Genomic DNA, 18,358 nt, shown 5'->3' with positions numbered 1-18,358 from the left:
ACCTGAGGAGAGCTGACGTGCTCTCAGCCCAAGAACACGGAACCCGCGCTCGGTCAACGCGAAGGAGTTTCAATCCAGCCAACGCGGAGGGCGCGGGGGTCTGCTCACTTTGGGGTTTGACACCTCGGTTTCAATAGGGCATCCCGGAGAGAGGGGTTCAGGCCGCCGACGGCTGCCGCCAGCGCCCAGCTCCCGCCCGCGCCAGCCCGTCCGGGGCAGTGGGGGCGTCGCGAGGCCTCCCGCCGCAGGCCGTGCGCGCCAATGGAGGCGCGCGCCCCGGGCGCGGGGGCGGGCCCGCGGCTGCGGCGCCGCTAGAGGAGTCCGGGTCCCGGCCCGCCTCCTTCCGGGCGAGGCCCAATCGGGGGGCGGCCCCCGGCAGCCCCGCCCCGCCCCGCCCCGCCCCGCCCCCGCCCGGGCGCCGGGCTGGCCTCGGCCGCACGCAGCCTGGCGGCCGGGAGCAGCGCCGGCGCCGTCTTGCCTGTGGCGCGCGGGGGGCTGGCCGGCGGCGGGATGGCTGGCTACCTGCGGGTCGTACGTTCTCTGTGCAGAGCCTCCGGCTCCGGCCCGGCCTGGGCCGCCGCGGCGCCCACAGGTCCCAGCTTGCAGGAGCAGCCGCGGCGCCACTGTGAGTGCCACGAGGAGGATCCGGGCGCGCGCGCCGCGACGTGGCGGCCTCCCGGGCGGGGACCGGGGAGCGCGGCTCGGGACCGTCGCCGGGCCGGGGACGGCGGGGTTGGCGCGCAGAGAGCGGGGGGACGGGGACGCGCTCCCCGACCCCGGGGTTTCCGGCCGCGCCAGGCGCACGGGTGGGGACTTGAAGGACAGTGGCAACTGGTGGCCCTGGCGCGGCGGGCTCTGCGGCCCTGCGCGGGCGGGGTTCTGGTTCTGGGCTGCTCCGCGCCCCCAGATACTCCTGTAGGGGGTGCTGGGGGCGTCCGGGCCCGGAGGGCCTCCCGCCTGCCCTGGGAGGGGGGCCGGCCGGCGAAGAGGGGGCGGGAGCCCCGGGCCGGGTGTTCCCGTGAGAGGGAGGGTCGCGGCGCGGTCTCGGCTCAGACAAAGGCGGGGAGGAGGCATCCACTTCCCCTTCCTTTGCAGCCCGGCGCTCTGTAATTCCTCCTCGCTGTCAGGCCCTCGTCGGCTATTTTAGGAGCCTTTTACGCGACAGCTGGAGGAGTGTCCTTCTTATTTTCCCTTTTGTTTGGACCCCCCCGACCCCCCCCCCCCCCCGGCCCGTCACTTAAGTCTCCATCCCGGGTCCTCTCCTTGGCCTGAGCTGCCTTTTCTCGCCAGCCGGCTCCTGCGCTGCTCTTCGGCCCGCCCCACTCTCCCGCCTGGGAGACTGGGCCCTGGGCAGCCACACCACGGTGCCTCTCTCCTGAATAGTGCCTGAGTGCTTCTGTGGTACCCTCAGCACCCTGCTTAGGAAAGAAGCCAGTAGTCAGGTGAGAATAAGCAGGATTTAGCCTGAATCTCCATTACCAATGCCTGCTGCCCCCTGTGGCATGTGGGCATCGCCTTCCCCGTGGCTCTCCATTGCTAGCTACAAAAGGCCGTGGCTCTCCATTGCCAGCTACAAAAGGCCGGGAGAGTGTACCCCCCTTGGCCCTACCTCTTGCCTGTTGCCACGGGAACCTCTTTCCTGACCTGGCCTGGGGCCCCTTGGAGTGAGCCAGGGCAGTGAGGAAGAGGGAGGGGGGCCCAGGCAGCCTGGCATTACTGGTAGGGTAGGTAATCTTTAACGAGTGTGGGAGCAGCTGACCAGAATTGGGGAGGAGTGGGGGGTGGGGAGCACAGAGCTTGGGCCCCCACCCCCACCTCCCCTGCCAAGGAGAAAGGGACATTTCTGCTTTTGTACTTTTGGGATGTGTCTCTTAAGTGGCCAACCCTGCAACTCCAAGATTCCAAGTGCCCACAGGCCCCAGAACAGTTTCCCATATGGCACCACCTTTAGCAAAATAATTAGAGTTACACTGTCCAGTTCCCCCTTTTTCTCTCCTGCATCGATGATAAAGAAAAAGAAAGTTTTTAGTTGTAGGTCCTTCTAGAAATCCCCAAGTGGTGGGTTGGTTATTAATGGGGTGAATACATAGTATTTGATTGAGTTAGACAAGAGATTACAACTGTGGCCTCTGCTAGCTTGTTACCTGGCAACGCTGCTGGAGAGAATATTTGGCATTCCCCTTGATGACCAGAAAGAATATATTTTTTTTGGCTAAAACACTCCTGTGTCTTTGCTGCTTGGTAATTCCCATGGCTCTAGTTTTGCAATTCCCTGGCCTCCAGCGACTGCTGGTGGTGGTTCTGATAAACTGGACTTTGGGAAAGTGAGGGTGGGCTCTGCTCAGGCACTCCCTGGGAGAATTATCTTGGCTGGCCCTCCTTAGCTCTGTTCCTCACCTAGGAACTTCTTGATTTTTCTTACCCTCCCTCTTAACTTTTCAGACCTTGGTGACTTGCCTGCACTCTTAGATTCTAGGGCAGATTATTTAATGATTGATCAGCGTTCTGCAGACCTACCTGTGGGGTGGTGATTATGTGTTCTCCGCTTGTTTTGACCACATCAGATAAGACCACTGCTGCCCCACCAGTGGTGTTTTGGGTGGTCACGTTTAGGTCCACCAGGTTTGGAGAAAGCCTGGGGCCCTCAAGTCCTCCATGTGAGGTTGGAGCCTCTTGTGCTGGTTGCATTCCTGGTGTGAGGTGCTGGACACTGCCCTCTGGTTACTGGAAGCCATGCTCTGTGACCTACTCTGGAGTTTACATGAAGGTAAATGCATGTTTAAAATGTCAGTGGATTGCACATATTAACACAGTATAAGTTGTGAGTTTTTCCAGGGCAGTTTGCCCATTGCCTGGCAGACATGCCACCCATGTACATTTGTGTTGGTCTGGTGAAATCTGATGGGGAGAGTTCACTGGTCTCTGTGTGGCATTCCCAGAAGGTAGGAGGGGAGGGGGCACATTGCATCCCAATAGGAGGTGAGGACAGGGTAGCAGCTTACTCTAGACCAAACTGACTGACTTGGCATTCATTTGTGACTTCAACAACTATGGTGCTCTACTGTGTGCCAGCCTCTGTGCAAGGTGCTGGGGACAGAGCCAGAAATAAGAGGCAAAGATTTCTGCTCCTTTGCAGCCTAAATTCTAATGTGGGGACAGTCAGTAAAACAAGGTAGAAATTGGCCAGTATGGTGTGTGAGAACACGAACTAAGGGGAACAAATTGGTCAGGAAGGTGTGTGTGGAAGTTTTTATGGGGCCGCCAGAAAAGACCTTGAATGAAGGGCTAATGGAATAAGGAAACAGGTCATTTGGTTATCAGGTGCCAAGGCCTGGTGGAGAAGTGCACTTTTGCTTGTAGGGAAGCAGAGGGGGAGGGAGTGCCTGAGGCTGGCACGGAGTAGGGTGGGGAGTGGGGGTGGGGTGGGGAGGAGGGCAGTAACAGATCTGGTCGGCTGGTTGGGAGGTGGGGGGCATGCATTTTTGAGGATTTGACCTTTACTCTGAGTGAAAAGGGGGCGCTTTGGAGGGTTTGAGAAGAGTGTCTTGGCCTGATTTAGATTTAACAGGTACACTCTGGCTTCAGAGTTTTGGTAGGAGGCTTGGAGTCATAATCTGGCAAACGAGGGTGGCCTGCACCTGGCTGGTTGCGCTGGGGGTGGTGAGAAGTGGTTGGACTCTGGGTGTGTTTTGAAGGAAGAGCCATTAAGATTTTTTGATGGTGTAGATGTGGCTGTAAGGAAGTGGAGGAGTGGAGGTTGACACCAAGGAAAATGCTAGAGCCTCTTCCAGAATTGCTGCCCTGCCTTCTTGAGCTCCCAGGAATTGGGGGCTTCCCCCCACATGCTGCTCAGTTATGGTAGCTGAGAGCAGCCTGAGTGAGAACGTGGTAAAGTACTTAGCCTTGGGGGTGGTAGCTTTCTTGGGAGGGATCTTTAGCCTTGGGTTTGGAGCAGCAGGCGGATCCTGAAACTGGGGACAGGTTTTAAAATCCTTCCTTGGTGTTGGGTGCTAGGAGACCAGATGGTGAGGAGAGTTGGCCTACTGTGACTGGTGTGATTCCATCCCACACTCTGGCCAGGACAGTGTGCAATGTGTCTTCCGAAGATTTAATATGGTGGCTGTTCCTTCAAAGCTTTCAGGGAGGTCCGTGCTCTGTTCCTTGGATTTCAGATTGCTTGTCATCACTTGTCACCCAGAGAGGGGCAGACGATGGGGGCGTCCCTACCATATTGGCTGAACACACAACATCTCCTACTCTGATGCCTTGGGGCTTATGTCCTCTGAAGGGTACAGGATAGGCCTGGAATCAAGAAGCTGTCTCTAGTGCCGCCCATCCTTGCCATGAGTGAGCACCATCTCAGTGTGGTAGAAGCAACTCACTCTTTAAAGAAGAGACTGTATTTTTACGTAAAATCTCCTCTGGGTTGTTGTTGTTGTGTGTGTGTGTGTGTTTCTTTTTTGTTTTGTTTTTGTGTGTTTTTCCCCACTGGTTTAGATTTTTAAAAACTAAAAATTGGGCAGCCCCAGTGGCTCATCGGTTTAGCGCCGCCTGCAGCCCGGGGTGTGATCCTGGAGACCTGGGATGGAGTCCCACATCAGGCTTGTTGCATGGAGCCTGCTTCTCCCTGCTTCTCCCTCTGCCTGTGTCTCTGCCTCTCTCTCTCTCTGTGTCTCTATAAATAAATAAATAAATAAATAAATAAATAAATAAATAAATAAATAAATAATCTTTAAAAAAAATAAATAAATAAACTAAAAATTTTTCTTATTTTGCATCGTGGCAAAACTGCATAACAAAAATTTCCATGTTAGCCATTTTTAAGTATGAAGTTCAGTAGCATTAATACTTTCACGTTGTCGAACGACCAATCCCCAGAGATTTATCGTCTTGCAAAACCGAAACTCTGTGCCCATTAAACAACAGTTCCCCACACCCTCCTCCCCCCAGCTCCTGGCAACGACCAACCAACCGTTCTACTTTCTGTTTCTATGAATTTGACTCCTCTAGGTACGTCTTGTAAGTAGAAGCAGGCAGTATTTTTCTTTTTGTGACTAGCTTATTTCAGTACTCCTAATGTCCTGCAGGTTTTTTTTTTTCTTTAAAGATTTATTTATTTATTTATTTATTTATGATAGAAAAAGAGAGAGAGAGGTAGAGACACAGGAGGAGGGAGAAGCAGGCTCCATGCCGGGGAGCCCGACATGGGACTCGATCCCGGGACTCCAGGATTGCGCCCTGGGCCAAAGGCAGGCGCTAAACCACTGAGCCACCCAGGGATCCCCTGTCCTGCAGGTTTATCCCTGTTGCAGCTTATGTCAGCATTCTCTTAATTTTTAGGGCTGAATATTCCATTCTTGAGATACCCATTTAAAAAAAAAAGAGTTTAAAATTTAATTGACCTTCTGGGTAAGGTACAGGGATTGTAAGAAGCTTAGGCAGTATATGGTTATTAATTTCTTGCATAGTTATTAGTGCTTCTAATTTATTATAAGAGTAACCTCCTAGAGGCACCTGGGTGTCTCTGGTTGAGCATCTGCCTTTGGCTCAGGTCGTGATCCCGGGGTCCTAGGATGGGATGAGTCCTGCATTGGGCTCCCCGCAGGGAACCTGCTTCTCCCTCTGCCTATAATTCTGCCGCTTTCTGTGTGTCTCTCATGAATAAATGAATAAAGTCTTAAAAAAGGGGGGAAAAAAAAGAGTTACCTCCCAGAAATGGGTTGAGAGTGTTTGGGAAATGTGGAAATGCTGTCTATGTAAGTATACCACATCTACCACATCATAACTCCACTGGCCATCCGAGGGGAAACTGGCCTTATGGGATTTGAAACAAAAGAACTTGAGCAGCAAGAGATATGGAGGTAGGTCTGGATCCATTGCTGTCACTGACGGTGGCAGCACTTCCTTTTTTATTTTCCAAGCAAGTACATTCACATTTGGGTGGTGGGGAGCCCAGTCTTGGAGAAACTTGGAATTATGAACATCATTTAATCTTTTGTAGGGACGTTTTTCTTAACCTTCCTAGATTAGTTTCCAGTGTCCTCTCGAAGGCTCATACCACATTTCGTTCATCCATTTGTTCCTTGGTAGATATTTGAGTTGCTCCCACCTCTTGGCTATGTGAATAATTCTTTTTTTTTTAAATTTTATTTATTTACTCATGAGAGACACAGAGAGAGGCAGAGACATAGGCAGAGGAAGAAACAGGCTCCCCACAGGGACCCGATTTGGGACTTGATCCTGAAACTCCAAGATCGTGACCTGAGCCGAAGGCAGATGCTCAACCGCTGAGCCACCCAGGTGTCCCAGTGTGTGAATAATTCTGCTATGGACATGAGTGTACACATATCTCTTTGAGACCCTGCTTTTAATTATTATTATTTTTTTCAGTTTTATACCTTTATTTGACAATCAGCGATTAGTTCTCATCCACATTAACAGTCTGTAGATTTTTGAAAGTGGTGACAGGTACGTAGGTAACCAGCGTGTAGAGCTTGTTTGGTGAATCTTCATCCTCGTTACGTTTTCTGGACAACTGCACACGGATACGGTATGGAACATTCCTTATTCCTTTGGCCCAGACAGCTTTGTTGAGCCTGGTGTCAATGCGCACATCTGGAGTTCCCATCTCCTTCATGGCAAATTTCCGGATCTCTTTGAGTGCCCGAGGGGCACGCTTCTTGAAACCCACTCCATGGATACGTTTGTGAATGTTGATGGTGTATTCTCTGGTCACTACCTCGTTGATGGCAGAACGGCCCTTCTTCTTCTCGCCACCCTTCTTTGCGGGAGCCATTCTGCCGGGCCCTAGTTGGAAAGCCCTGCTTTTAATTATTTTGGATACATATCTAGAAGTGGGATTGCTGGGCTAGGTGGCAATTCTCCCCCCCCCCCCCTTTTTTTATAGGGGAAGGGCAGAGGGAAAGAGAGAGAATCCCAAGCAGGCTGTCCCCCCTCCAGAGCAGAGCCCGAGCCCCTGCCCCATCTCAACCCTGAGATCATGATCTGAGCCAAAATCAAGAGTTGAATGCTTAACTGACTGAGCCATCCAGGTGCCCTGGACAATATGGCAATTCTATCTTTAATTTTTTTTTCTTAAAGATTTTATTTATTTACTCGAGAGACACACACAGAGAGAGGCAGAGACACAGGCAGAGGGAAAAGCAGGCTCCATGCAGGGAGCCTGACGTGGGATTTGATCCAGGGTCTTCCAGGATCACGCCCTGGACTGAAGGCAGGCGCTAAACCGCTGAGCCACCTGGACTGCCCTCTATCTTTAATTTTTTGAGGAACCTTCATACTGTTTCCATAGTGGCTGCAACATTGTACGTTCTTACCAGCTGTATATAAGGGTTCCAGTTTCTCCACATCCTCACCAACACCTGTTGTTTTCTGTTCTGGGTTTTTTGTTTTGTTTTTGATAGTAGCCATCCTAATGGGTGTGAGGTGGTATTTCATTGTGGTTTTGATTTGCATTTCCCTAGTGATTAGTGCTGTGGGGTGATTTTCATATGCTTATTGGCCATTTACATGTCATTTTTGAAGAAATATCCATTTAAGTCCTTGGCCCATTTATTAACTGGCTATTTGTTGTTATTGTTGTTGAAATTACCTGCTTTTAAAATCGTTGTCACCAATTAATATATTTGGTTTCTTTATTTTTGTAATTGTTTATAATTTTTATTTTATTAAGTCTGCTCCGTGCCCAGTGTGGGGCTTGAACTCATGACCTTGAGATCTGGAGTTGCATGCTATACTGACTGAGTGAGCCAGTGCCCCAAGTCTATGCTGCTTTAGCTCCCATGGTTGCCCCCAGCTCTGGGAAGTGCTCCTTCAGGGTGGCTGTACTCCTGACTCTGATGACAGAGCAGCTGCTTGGTCTCTCTCCATCATAGATTTACCCTTACTCACACTCCTTGAGGCCAGGCACTGTTATGTTTTTCTCAGTGTTTCAGGAAGAGGTGCTTAGCACCTGGTTGTAAATAAGTGGGCCTGTGTTCTCTGAGGGTTTGACACCTGCAGGCACAGCAGGGAGGGCTGCCTGCTGTGATCTTGACATCGAGCTCCCCATACAGGTGTCTGGTGTCTGAAGCCCAAAAATTGAGCAGACCCAAGTGAGGCTGAAACCTTTAGGATTAGCCCCAGATGACTTCTCCTTAGGGATTATGATTATGGCAGATTCAGTACAATTAAAATAACACCTTGATTAGCTCTCATGACATTAACTCAGGAGAAGCACTCTTAAAAGCTAAGCTAGCTCTGCAACAGCCCAGTAGACTTTCTGAGGTCCCGAGGCCCTTTACACTCAAGCTTTCAGCCAGGAAAGGTGAAGAAATTTTGTAGCTTGGGTCCAAAGGCCCCTTCGTGTCCTGGAAAGGGTGGTAGAGCAGTGCCAGCTGCATCCACCTTGTTCTCTAGGGAATGGAATGTTTGGAGTGTGTGTTTGCTTTCTGCTTCTCTACATGTGACCCATGAGGGTATCCAGAGGCTATGCTTGAGCTAGAAACCTGGGATCTATCCTGACTTCTGACATAAGCCACACTCCCTGGGTCTCATTTTTCTTCCTAAATAATCTCTAAAAATCTTTTTCGATTAAAAAAAAAATCTGTTTGCATATCTTTGGGAGATTATTTTTAGATTAAAAAATCTGTGCACATCTTTGGAAAGTGAGTCATTTTGCTGCATATAATTCACCTTTTTCTCTGTGGGTTGGGGATGCCAGCATGAGTCATGGTTGTGGTGTGTATTGTGGGACAGTTATATGTTTGGAGTTGTTGGGTTTTGGTCACTTCTGTTTTAAATGTGCATAGTTGGCAATGCTTTTTTTAGTTTGAGGGCCTGCTTTTCATAGACTTCTGTCCCTTGCTGTCTACCTGGCAGTGGTCACTTCTTCTGACCATTTAAGTGTACATCCTGGTCCCCTCTTTGGACTTGCTCTAATCTCTGGTGAGGTGGAAGACCCAGAACTATATTCATAAGGATTGTGTGTAACATAAAAGTTAATGGGCCCTAAGTGAGGGCTGAGGAGACTCCACTGGGGACAGAGCCCCACTCTCAGCTGTCCTCTTGCCTGGGTTTCAGCAGTGAGTGAGCCTTCTGGTGATGGAAGCCCAGTGGTAGGTTTGACACAGATCTGGTCGCCCTACTTAGTCACTGCTTCTTCCCGGCTGTGGGTAGAAGAACATGCTGGCGCTCAGGTACCTCTGTCTACTCCAAGTAGCCTGCACTGATTTAATTGGATGAGCCATTTTCTTGTGTTTTCTTTGGACCTCACTTCCCAGACTGTTGGTTTTTCTCATGAGTCAGACTTTCCTTGGAGAGCCTCCCCTGGTTCCTCTTGTCCTCCACCATCTCCCCAGACCTTTAGTGCTTCTCTGCGCGACAGGCCACCTTGAGCCAGTTCGGATCCAGGGTTCTGAGTTCCATTCCGATGTCCTAAGCCTATGCTTCCCATTGAGAAAGGTGGAAGATGTGTTGTCTTCAGGCAGTGTAACCTTTGGCAGTAAGCTGGGAAACTCTGAGAGCCTCAGTTGTATCACATTTAAAGGGGGAGATAACCATATACCGTTTTGGGAGCAGTTTGAGGCCTAAAAGGAATCACGTAAAGGGCGTGTGTATGCCATCAGGCACACAGGAGGTGCCAATACAGTTTCTGTCCTCACTTAGCTTTAGTCCGGCTCCTGTTACAAGGTTAGTAACTGGGTGACTTTGAGAGGAGGTTACAGAAAGGATGTGGGATAGCTCATAGAGCTGCAGGGATTGGGCCACAGGGGCTGCTGGCTGCCCTGGGGACGGAGTGGCAGCAGCTTGTAGGCATCTGCTTCCTGACTTGCTGTTGGACAGGGTGGCCCCAGCTGGCTCTTTGTCTGAGTTGGTCTTCTCTGCCTTCAGATTCCAGGGGAGAGGATCTGATTGGCCAGGCTGGCATCTCTCTGGCTGGTCCTAGGTGGCCGTCCTCAGTGGGGTGGTCCAGGTCCCCCAGGTGGCCCAGGAGCTGCTCCTGCTGAGGGGGAGAGGGAGGGCACGTGGGTAACTGGGCCCCTTGACAATGCTCCCTCCTGGGTGAAGGGCAGGTCTGGCTGGTGGGGCGAGCCAATCCCCCACCCCCCCACCGCAGCCCTCCCCAGAGGTGTGACGTACTGCGTGTGCCCGGTCCTAGATGCTGACAAGAGGATTAAGGTGGCAAAGCCGGTGGTGGAGATGGATGGCGATGAGATGACCAGGATCATCTGGCAGTTCATCAAGGAGAAGGTAGTTCCTCCCAGAGTGGGCAGCTCTCTGCACAGCTCCCTGTGCCCCGAGTCAGGTCCCAGGGGTCACCAGCTGCCCTGGTGGGCGGCAGCAGCCCTGTTGCTGTCCTTCCATCCACCTTGCTGTCATGTCCAGACCATGCATGGTTTTCACAATATCGGGTAGGGGTCCGTCCTCAGCAGTGTGTCCTGTGCTGGTGCCAGAGCCCACATGTTTTACAGAGTGTGTGTGCATTCAAGGCCTACCTTGCATTGTGGCCTTTTGATACCCCATGTTCTGATGTGCTTTCTGGAAGGAGACAGGGGCTGGTGTGCCGGGCAGCATGCACAGAGTTAACCTATCCTTGGGGTTCGGGGCTGCTACCCAGATTATGGCTGCAGTGCTCATCGGACAGGGATGTATGTGTCTGAGCCATCGTGGTGTTGGCTTCCAGCATGGCTACTTGGCTTTTCCAAAGTTGCTGTGGTGTGGATCTGCCTGGGAGAGCCATATTGTGTGTGTGTTCACAAGGTTGAGAATTGCTACTTCCCATTGGGGAGGAACAGGGAACCCACTATACAGAGAAATACAGAGATACTTGGAGTTGGGGTTCAGCTGAGTTGGGCCACTGCCGTCCATGCTGGGAGCAGAGCCCTTCCAGAGGCTGTGGCCTGGTGTCTCCTGAGAACCCTGGCATCCTGACAGCTCTCACCTGGCCCCACTGAGGAATGGCTGATCTCATCCCTCTGCCATGCTGTCCCCTTGCTCCACTGGCCTTCTGTCATCCCTGCCCCAAGGGGGTGTCCTCTGCTTTGGCCCATGCATGCCCCTCGGTCACAGACATCTGGGCTGATACCTTGTCCTGGTCATCTGTCTCTAGCTCATCCTACCCCACGTGGACGTCCAGCTCAAGTATTTCGACCTGGGACTTCCAAACCGTGACCAGACCAACGACCAGGTCACCATAGACTCTGCGTTGGCCACCCAGAAGTACAGTGTGGCTGTCAAATGTGCCACCATCACCCCCGATGAGGCCCGAGTGGAAGGTGTGAGGGGGCGGAGGTGGGTGGGCGAGGGCCGTGGGGGCTGAGCCACGAACCCAGTCTCCCTGTGGGAGGCAGGGGAGCCCTTGAGGTTCTTACAGATGAGGCTGGGTGGGGTGGTGTTCCCAGGCCCGTCGGCTTTCTGCTGTGCTATGTGGCTCTGGCCAGTGTAGGTGTCTTTGGCGACAGTGAGGAGAAAGCTCATGCTGATGCCGGCACAGTAAGGACAGCTGCTTTGGCAGCCTGCCCCTCTGGCCTCCTGGATGTTTAGCAGGCAGGTTTACGAGAGCCTTGGTGCCACCTCTGTCTGGCAGAGTGCTGTTTATCAGGCTCGAGAGCCTCAGGGGGCTCTGGGGAGCATTGCTCATGTCTCGTCATTGTCTTGGCATTGCAGCTCTGCCCCTTGCCCCTGTGGCTGTGGAAAGGTCTCAGCCGCCCTCACCAGGCTTGGACTGGCTGCTGGTCCCTGGTTCTGGGGACCACTTTTGACGGTTCCATGAAATAATGGCACCAGCGTGTGGATAAAAGGGCCAGGTTTGGAAAATTTGAGAAAGGGTGGTTTAGGGGTTTGCAGAGCTCTTTCTCTCTTGTTACTTGCTACAGTGTGAGGAAGCTAGAAGGAGGCATTCAAGGCACATTTCCAAATGCTCCAGAGCTCCTCCCATCTTTCGGGTGGTATTGGAATCATTTAATGTGAAGCTCTTTTTGCAGTTCTTATTTCTCCTGAGCCCTGGGATTTATATATTCCTATTTTGTGGACAAGGAAATAGAGAGTCACAGTCTTAGCGATGTGGGCTGGACCCAGAGGTCCGTGGCAGTACTGTGGCAAGAACAGAAGGTCTGCAGCGCGCAGTAGCGTGCTGCCAGAGTCCTGTCAGACCGAGCGTGATGTGGGAATAATGGCAGCTGATAGAGCACTTCTGTGCCGGGTGCTGTGCTAGCCACTTTACATACGAGTTCATTTAATCCTCACAGCAACCCAAAGGCTAGGTATCTTATCAATAATTTCATTTTATAGCTCAGGTTAAGCCATTTGCATAAAACTCACAGTTGGAGGTGGTGGACCTTGCAGCCAAGGAATCTGATCCCATGGCCCACTCCTTCATATTCTAGGCATTCCCCAGGATGATTTGCAGGCTCCCATCAGGCTGCGTTCTTGCTTAGGGTTCACATTTTGGTTGGAAGGTGGGGGCTGCAGCGGGGCCGCTCCATCTCTGTCCTTGTAGAGTTCAAGTTGAAAAAGATGTGGAAGAGTCCCAATGGAACCATCCGGAACATCCTTGGGGGGACTGTCTTCCGGGAACCCATCATCTGCAAAAACATCCCACGCCTTGTCTCCGGCTGGACCAAGCCCATCACCATTGGCAGACATGCCCACGGTGACCAGGTGGGCCACGGTGGGAGTTGGCTTTCACTGGCCTGGGACCCTCACTGGACCCCTGGCCTGAGCTGCACTCTCGTCTCTGTAGTACAAGGCCACAGACTTCGTGGTGGACCGAGCTGGCACGTTCAAGATCATTTTCTCCCCAAAGGACGGCAGCGGTGCTAAGGAGTGGGAGGTGTACAACTTCCCCGGCGGCGGCGTGGGGATGGGCATGTACAACACTGACGAGGTAAGGCTGTGGCTCCCGAGTCCCTCCTCGCTGGGCCCTGCCTCCCTTCGGGCCATCTGGAACTGCTGACTCTGACTCCTCCCGCGCCCAGGGCCTGGAAAGGTCTGAGGCCTGTGAGCCAATGCCTCCAAGATGCGTTCAGGGGGGACCCATGGTGTGCCCGGTATGGAGTGGGGCTCTAAGACCCTTGCTCAGCCAGACGCCCCTGCTCTCCAACTTCCTGTGCTCATTCTCCCAACATGCCTTTGGGGCTGAGTTAGTTGTCAGGATGCTTGGCTTAAACAAACCGGATAAGCATTCTTTTTTCCCTTTCTCCAGCTCTTGGTTTTCATTTCTTCTGTGGTTGGCTTCATTCTTGGGTTCTGAGGAAGTGGCCATCAGTAGCTCCGGGCTTATCCCCGGCCAGCTTGGTTTCCCTATCAGGAAAGTGCCCTTTTTGTTCATGGTTCCAGCAAAAGTGCCAGGCCTGGGTCATGAGACCATCTCTGAGCCAATCATGGAGGGCCCAGATAGGCTCCACTGGGACACACGGTCAACTCTATAGAGATGGGTTGGTGGGCTGGGAGAATCAGGGGAGAGGAGGGGCAAAATTCAGGGGCTCCTTCCTCCCAGAAGTTGAGAGGGGGATACTAGGCCAGCAGACACAGCGGATGCTCCCTCCAGGGTGGCTGGGTTCACCCAGGCTGTCAGAGCAGGTCGTATATCTGGAGGGAGAGGATGCCATTCCTGGGGCCCCGGTCCTGACCCTGAAGACCAGGAAGGGTGGGCAGTGCCCAGACTGGGTACCATGCCAGGGGCCTCTCTCTCTCTCCCTACAGTCAATCTCGGGTTTTGCGCACAGCTGCTTCCAGTATGCCATCCAAAAGAAGTGGCCCCTGTACATGAGCACGAAGAACACCATTCTGAAAGCCTATGACGGGCGCTTCAAGGACATCTTCCAAGAGATCTTTGAGAAGTAACAGCCTCTCCCTTTATTGCTAAGGATCCCACACCCTTTCTGTGGAATACACTAAGCAACCCCCTCAATCCCCATCCTACAGGGTGGCTGCTGTTCCAGTGTATTCAGCTCAGCTCTGAGCTCGGGGAGAGATCCCCAACTTGTTAGCTTCCTGCCCTCTGCCCACATCAGGCCCTTTTGCTCCCAGGCACTACAAGACCGACTTTGACAAGAATAAGATCTGGTATGAGCACCGGCTCATTGACGACATGGTGGCTCAGGTCCTCAAGTCTTCAGGCGGCTTTGTGTGGGCCTGCAAGAACTACGATGGGGATGTGCAGTCGGACATCCTGGCCCAGGGTATGCTGGGAGTGCTGTTCCCCAGGGGGTCGATTGATCTTATCTGGCTGATCTTATCTGGCTGGGCGATTTTCAGACCCTTTTCAGAGAAAACCTCTTTAGTGAGGCAGTAGGACTGGGGCTCACTAGCTCATTGAGAGGTTCCGGTTCCCCGTGGACAGCAGGGGGCAGGAGCTCCCTGGAATAGAAGGAAGGAAGGATCACAAATTTGGTTTGGACTGGTGTATTACTAAGGCTACTTTTCCAGAGAAAGGAGAATATAGGAATTCAGGTCCTAAAGGGTGAGGTGTGTCAGGTTTGAGGTTGCTGCTGTCCACGAAGGAGCCAAGTCACCCTGGCTCCAGGTTTGGGCTAGATTTGGCTCTAGCAGAAAAATGGGATTGAGCACAACCGAGTGCTTTTTGAATTACAGAGAATTCATTTTGCCCAGTAGATCTGTTGGTTGTAGGAGAATAGTGGGGAAGGTGGCAAAGCCCCAAGCCCTAGAGCATCCTATGAGACAAATTGGATTACAGCAGGAAGCATGGATGAGGCCATTAGAGAAGTAGCTGTAAGAACTAGCTCCTGAGAAGGAAAGTGAACTCTACTTTTTCCAAGTGAAAGTTGTGAGGAAAAGATACAGTGTCCTAATGTTTTATGAAAACCTTTGGTTCGGGACTCCTGGGTGGCTCAGCGGTTGAATGTCTGCCTTTGGCTCAGGGCCTGATCCTGGAGTCCTGGGATCGAGTCCCATGTCAGGCTCCCTGCATGGAGCCTGCTTCTCCCTCTGCCTGTGTCTCTGCTTCTCTCTCTCTCTCTCTCTCTCTCTCATAAATAAATAAATAAATAAGTCTTTAAAAAAGCAAAAATAAAAACAAAAACCTTTGGCTTTATTTCAGTAAGTAGATCCTCTTACTAGAACAATTCCTGTCTAGGATGGAAGGATGAAAAGCCATAGCAGACAAGAGAAAGACATGATAATTACCTTAAAGTATATAAGGAATTGGTGGGTATGAGAGTCTAGTAAACATGGACCCCTTTCCCATGCCCCAGCTGCAGGCATTTTAGACAACTAATTTTCTTTTCTTCTTAAGATTTTATTTCTTTATTTGAGAGAGAGAATATAAGTGGGGTGGGGAGAGGGGGGATGAGTAGAGGGAGAGGGAGATGCAGACTCCCTGCTGGTCTGGGAACCTGACTCAGGACACAATCCCAGGACCCTGAGATCATGACCTATGCCAGAGGCAGATGCTTCACTGACTGAGCCACCCAGACGCCCTTTGGACGACTAATTTTTTTTTTACAAGTTTTTCACTTTTTCTAATTCTTGGGACTTAACAGTTCTTATTTTGGTGCTGTGGGGTGCTTTTGAAGCCCAAGAGACCTTGACAATAGAAAAAGTTGACATCTGGATTTGGGAAAATTTGGGAATAAATCATAAATCGCCAAAAAGTTGCCTAAAAGAGCAGCAGATAAAGTGATCGTTGTGCAGTAGCTGGTGGTGGGCTTTCTGCTTGAATGAGCTGTTTGATTATGAGCCAGACTGGGTGGGTGGAATGCTTGGGGTCTGGGGCCCTGGCAGTGGGGACACAGATGTATGTTCACAGGCTGATGTGTAGCCATCTGTGAATAGCCCCGTGCCCTGTACCAGGCTCTGCAGACCCACGACAAGGGTGGTCAAGCCCAAAACAGTGACTGTCCTCCCAGGCACAGTCGGGGGTCATGAGCAGAGAGGCAGCTCAGAGCTGAGAGGCTCCTCCTCACAAGCAGGAGGGCAGGTGGGCTCAACCCAGTGGTTGGAGGAGTGGTGCTCACACTCCACTGAAAGGAAGGTCGTCCCCCTCTTCAGGCTTTGGCTCCCTTGGCCTGATGACATCTGTGCTGGTATGCCCCGATGGGAAGACCATCGAGGCTGAGGCTGCTCATGGAACGGTAACCCGCCATTATCGGGAGCACCAGAAGGTGAGTGTAGGGACTGTGGTCGCACGCCCATCTACCCCAGGGGCCCAGAACCCAGTGATGCTGAAGGCTGGGAGGATGGAGTCTGGTTTGTCAGCCTAGGGGTGGCCAGCTGCATCCAGGTGCCCCCTTGTCGGCTGGTTTGGTTCCTGATGCCCCTGTGGCCCCCACCCCCAGGGCCGGCCTACCAGCACGAACCCCATTGCCAGCATCTTTGCCTGGACACGCGGCCTGGAGCACCGGGGGAAGCTGGATGGGAACCAGGACCTCATCAGGTGAGTGGAGAGGGAGGGGGCCTGAGCTGATCCAGGGCAGATCCTGGGTCCTGGTGCTGTAAACTGGGGCCTCACTCTGCCTCACTCTGCCCTTCACCCCCCCCTGCCCCGCAGGTTTGCGCAGACCCTGGAAAAAGTGTGTGTCCAGACTGTGGAGAGTGGAGCCATGACCAAGGACCTGGCAGGCTGTATCCATGGCCTCAGCAAGTGCGTGGCCTGTGGCAGAGGGTGGGCCTGACCTTTAGGGACCTCAGGGTTGGATGGGAAGAAGCCAGAGGATCCTCTTAGAGGCCCCCTCTAGGGTGAGCTTAGCCACCAAGGGCCCGAGCTCGAACAGGTCCCTATCCCCGAGGCTAGCAGCCTCTGACCTGGGAGGGCAGCCACTCAGGTGCCCAGGCTCAGGCTCTGCCCTGGGAGGGCCCGGCTGGAGCTGCTCCTCATGCAAACGGTGTTCTCTCGGCAGCGTGAAGCTGAATGAGCACTTCCTGAACACCTCCGACTTCCTGGACACCATCAAGAACAACCTGGACAAGGCTCTGGGCCAGTAGTGGGGGCGGGCCGCGGGTGGCGGGTGGGGCTGAGCTAGCAGTGGGCCTCGAGTGAGCCCCCTCTCAGGCCTTTGTAGGGGACTTTTTTTTATAAGCAAGATGTTTTTAAAAGTATCTGTGTGTTTCCCCTCATGGTGATGTGAGGCGGGAACAGTGTGTTTTACCTCAGCCACTCAGTGTGTTTTGCATACTGTAATTTATATTGCCCTTGGAACACATGGTGCCATATTTAGCTACTAAAAAGCTCTTCACAAAACTGTCTGTTGTGTTTGTTGCTGAGGGAGGGAGGCAGCCCAGCCAGGGCCCTGAGAAAGAGGTCCTCGGAGGGCTGGCGGGTTCGGGTTCCACCTGGGACAGCCCGTGATGCCGCAGGGCTGCGTCGCCCACGGTTCTCCATTCAGTCAGGGGCCACGATGGGTGTGAGCATCCTGAATTCTGTGGTGCTGTCTGACTGAGCCCCGGGGACTCGGTGCAGGCCTGTGGGCTCCCTGAAATTTTCTAGCACGATCCGGTTCCTACATCCTCCTCTCCATTTTCGGATTGTTACCGCTTCCTCATAGATTGTTTTTTTGCTTTGTTGGTTCTAATGTTCTTTTTTTTTTTTTTAATTTTTTTTTTAATTTTTTTTAATTTATTTATTTATGATAGTCACAGAGAGAGAGAGAGGGGCAGAGACACAGGCGGAGGGAGAAGCAGGCTCCGTGCACCGGGAGCCCGATGTGGGATTCGATCCTGGGTCTCCAGGATCGCGCCCTGGGCCAAAGGCAGGCACCAAACCGCTGCGCCACCCAGGGATCCCTCTAATGTTCTTTTTAAAAAAATATTTTATTTATTCATTCATGAGAGACACAGAGAGGCAGACACAGGCAGAGGGAGAAGCAGGCTGTCTGCGGGGAGCCCGATGTGGGACTCAATCCTGGACCCCGGGATCATGACCGGAGCCAAAGGCAGACTCAACCACTGAGCCACCCAGGTGTCCCTTGGTTCTAACCTTCTAAACCTCCCCAGATCTTTATTTGCCCTTTTCTCGGTTTTCAAAATGGGTCCCACCCAGCAGCTGCCTCTCTGTCCTCTCCATGGCTGCCTGGGGGTTGGGGCTGGGACTGGGGGCCCCATGGGGTCTAGATCACTGCATCCCAGACTTGGGTTCATTTTCACCATTCTTGGGCAAAACCAAAAGAGTAAGATTATAAAGTTGCTGTAAAGCGAAATAAATCCAGATTAAAGGGCTATTTTTTATGCAGGGATCATATCCTACTTTTGGTGTTTATGTGTCCAGGGGAAGACTTGTACCAGCTTCACTTGATAAAATAAATACTTGGCAACCCAAAGCCAATTCCCCAGTTTCGGGGGACTCTCGTGGCTCCTGACACTGGACCTTGCTAGCTTTGAGATGGGCTCCAGTCGCCACTCA

The 18,358-nt window shown here is 52.5% G+C and overlaps 2 protein-coding genes across 7 annotated transcripts; one reads left to right on the top strand and one right to left on the bottom strand.

Moving 5' to 3' along the window:
* The first annotated feature begins 409 nt into the window (after nucleotides 1–409).
* On the top strand, nucleotides 410–17,200 carry IDH2 (isocitrate dehydrogenase (NADP(+)) 2). 6 transcript variants are annotated; one of them, XM_072737290.1, is made up of 13 exons: nucleotides 426–625; nucleotides 1,291–1,442; nucleotides 2,565–2,767; nucleotides 10,160–10,251; nucleotides 11,111–11,276; nucleotides 12,500–12,660; nucleotides 12,743–12,886; nucleotides 13,705–13,841; nucleotides 14,032–14,183; nucleotides 16,012–16,124; nucleotides 16,299–16,396; nucleotides 16,511–16,603; nucleotides 16,860–17,200. In XM_072737290.1, exons 3-13 carry the CDS (start codon nucleotides 2,734–2,736, stop codon nucleotides 16,942–16,944), a joined length of 1,275 nt encoding a protein of 424 aa, XP_072593391.1. In that variant the 5' UTR covers nucleotides 426–625; nucleotides 1,291–1,442; nucleotides 2,565–2,733; the 3' UTR covers nucleotides 16,945–17,200. The 6 variants fall into 6 exon arrangements, with proteins under 6 accessions (XP_072593394.1, XP_025856708.2, XP_072593391.1 ...); XM_072737292.1 differs by having other exon boundaries at nucleotides 454–625; nucleotides 2,614–2,767; XM_072737293.1 differs by lacking the exon at nucleotides 2,565–2,767 and having other exon boundaries at nucleotides 410–625.
* LOC112921619 (large ribosomal subunit protein eL31-like) lies at nucleotides 6,381–6,875 on the bottom strand. The gene has a single exon (XM_072737295.1). The coding sequence runs from the start codon at nucleotides 6,794–6,796 to the stop codon at nucleotides 6,419–6,421; it is 378 nt and encodes a 125-aa protein (XP_072593396.1). The 5' UTR covers nucleotides 6,797–6,875; the 3' UTR covers nucleotides 6,381–6,418.
* Nucleotides 17,201–18,358: the final 1,158 nt, after the last annotated feature.

The sequence above is a fragment of the Vulpes vulpes genome, chromosome 14 (genome assembly GCF_048418805.1).
Source record: "Vulpes vulpes isolate BD-2025 chromosome 14, VulVul3, whole genome shotgun sequence".
Taxonomy (NCBI): Eukaryota; Metazoa; Chordata; class Mammalia; order Carnivora; family Canidae; genus Vulpes; species Vulpes vulpes.
Note: the sequence above shows the minus strand (reverse complement) of the source record. Positions and strands in the feature narration are given on the sequence as shown.

What these genes read in the sequence shown, in the direction of transcription:
- IDH2 (XM_026000923.2), top strand. Translation starts at nt 511, where the DNA reads ATGGCTGGCTACCTGCGGGTCGTACGTTCTCTGTGCAGAGCCTCCGGC. An exon ending in GACATGCCCACGGTGACCAG is followed by an intron (nt 12,661 to 12,742) that starts GTGGGCCACGGT and finishes TCGTCTCTGTAG; the next exon opens with TACAAGGCCACAGACTTCGT. An exon ending in GGGAACCAGGACCTCATCAG is followed by an intron (nt 16,397 to 16,510) that starts GTGAGTGGAGAG and finishes CCTGCCCCGCAG; the next exon opens with GTTTGCGCAGACCCTGGAAA.
- LOC112921619 (XM_072737295.1), bottom strand. Translation starts at nt 6,796, where the DNA reads ATGGCTCCCGCAAAGAAGGGTGGCGAGAAGAAGAAGGGCCGTTCTGCC.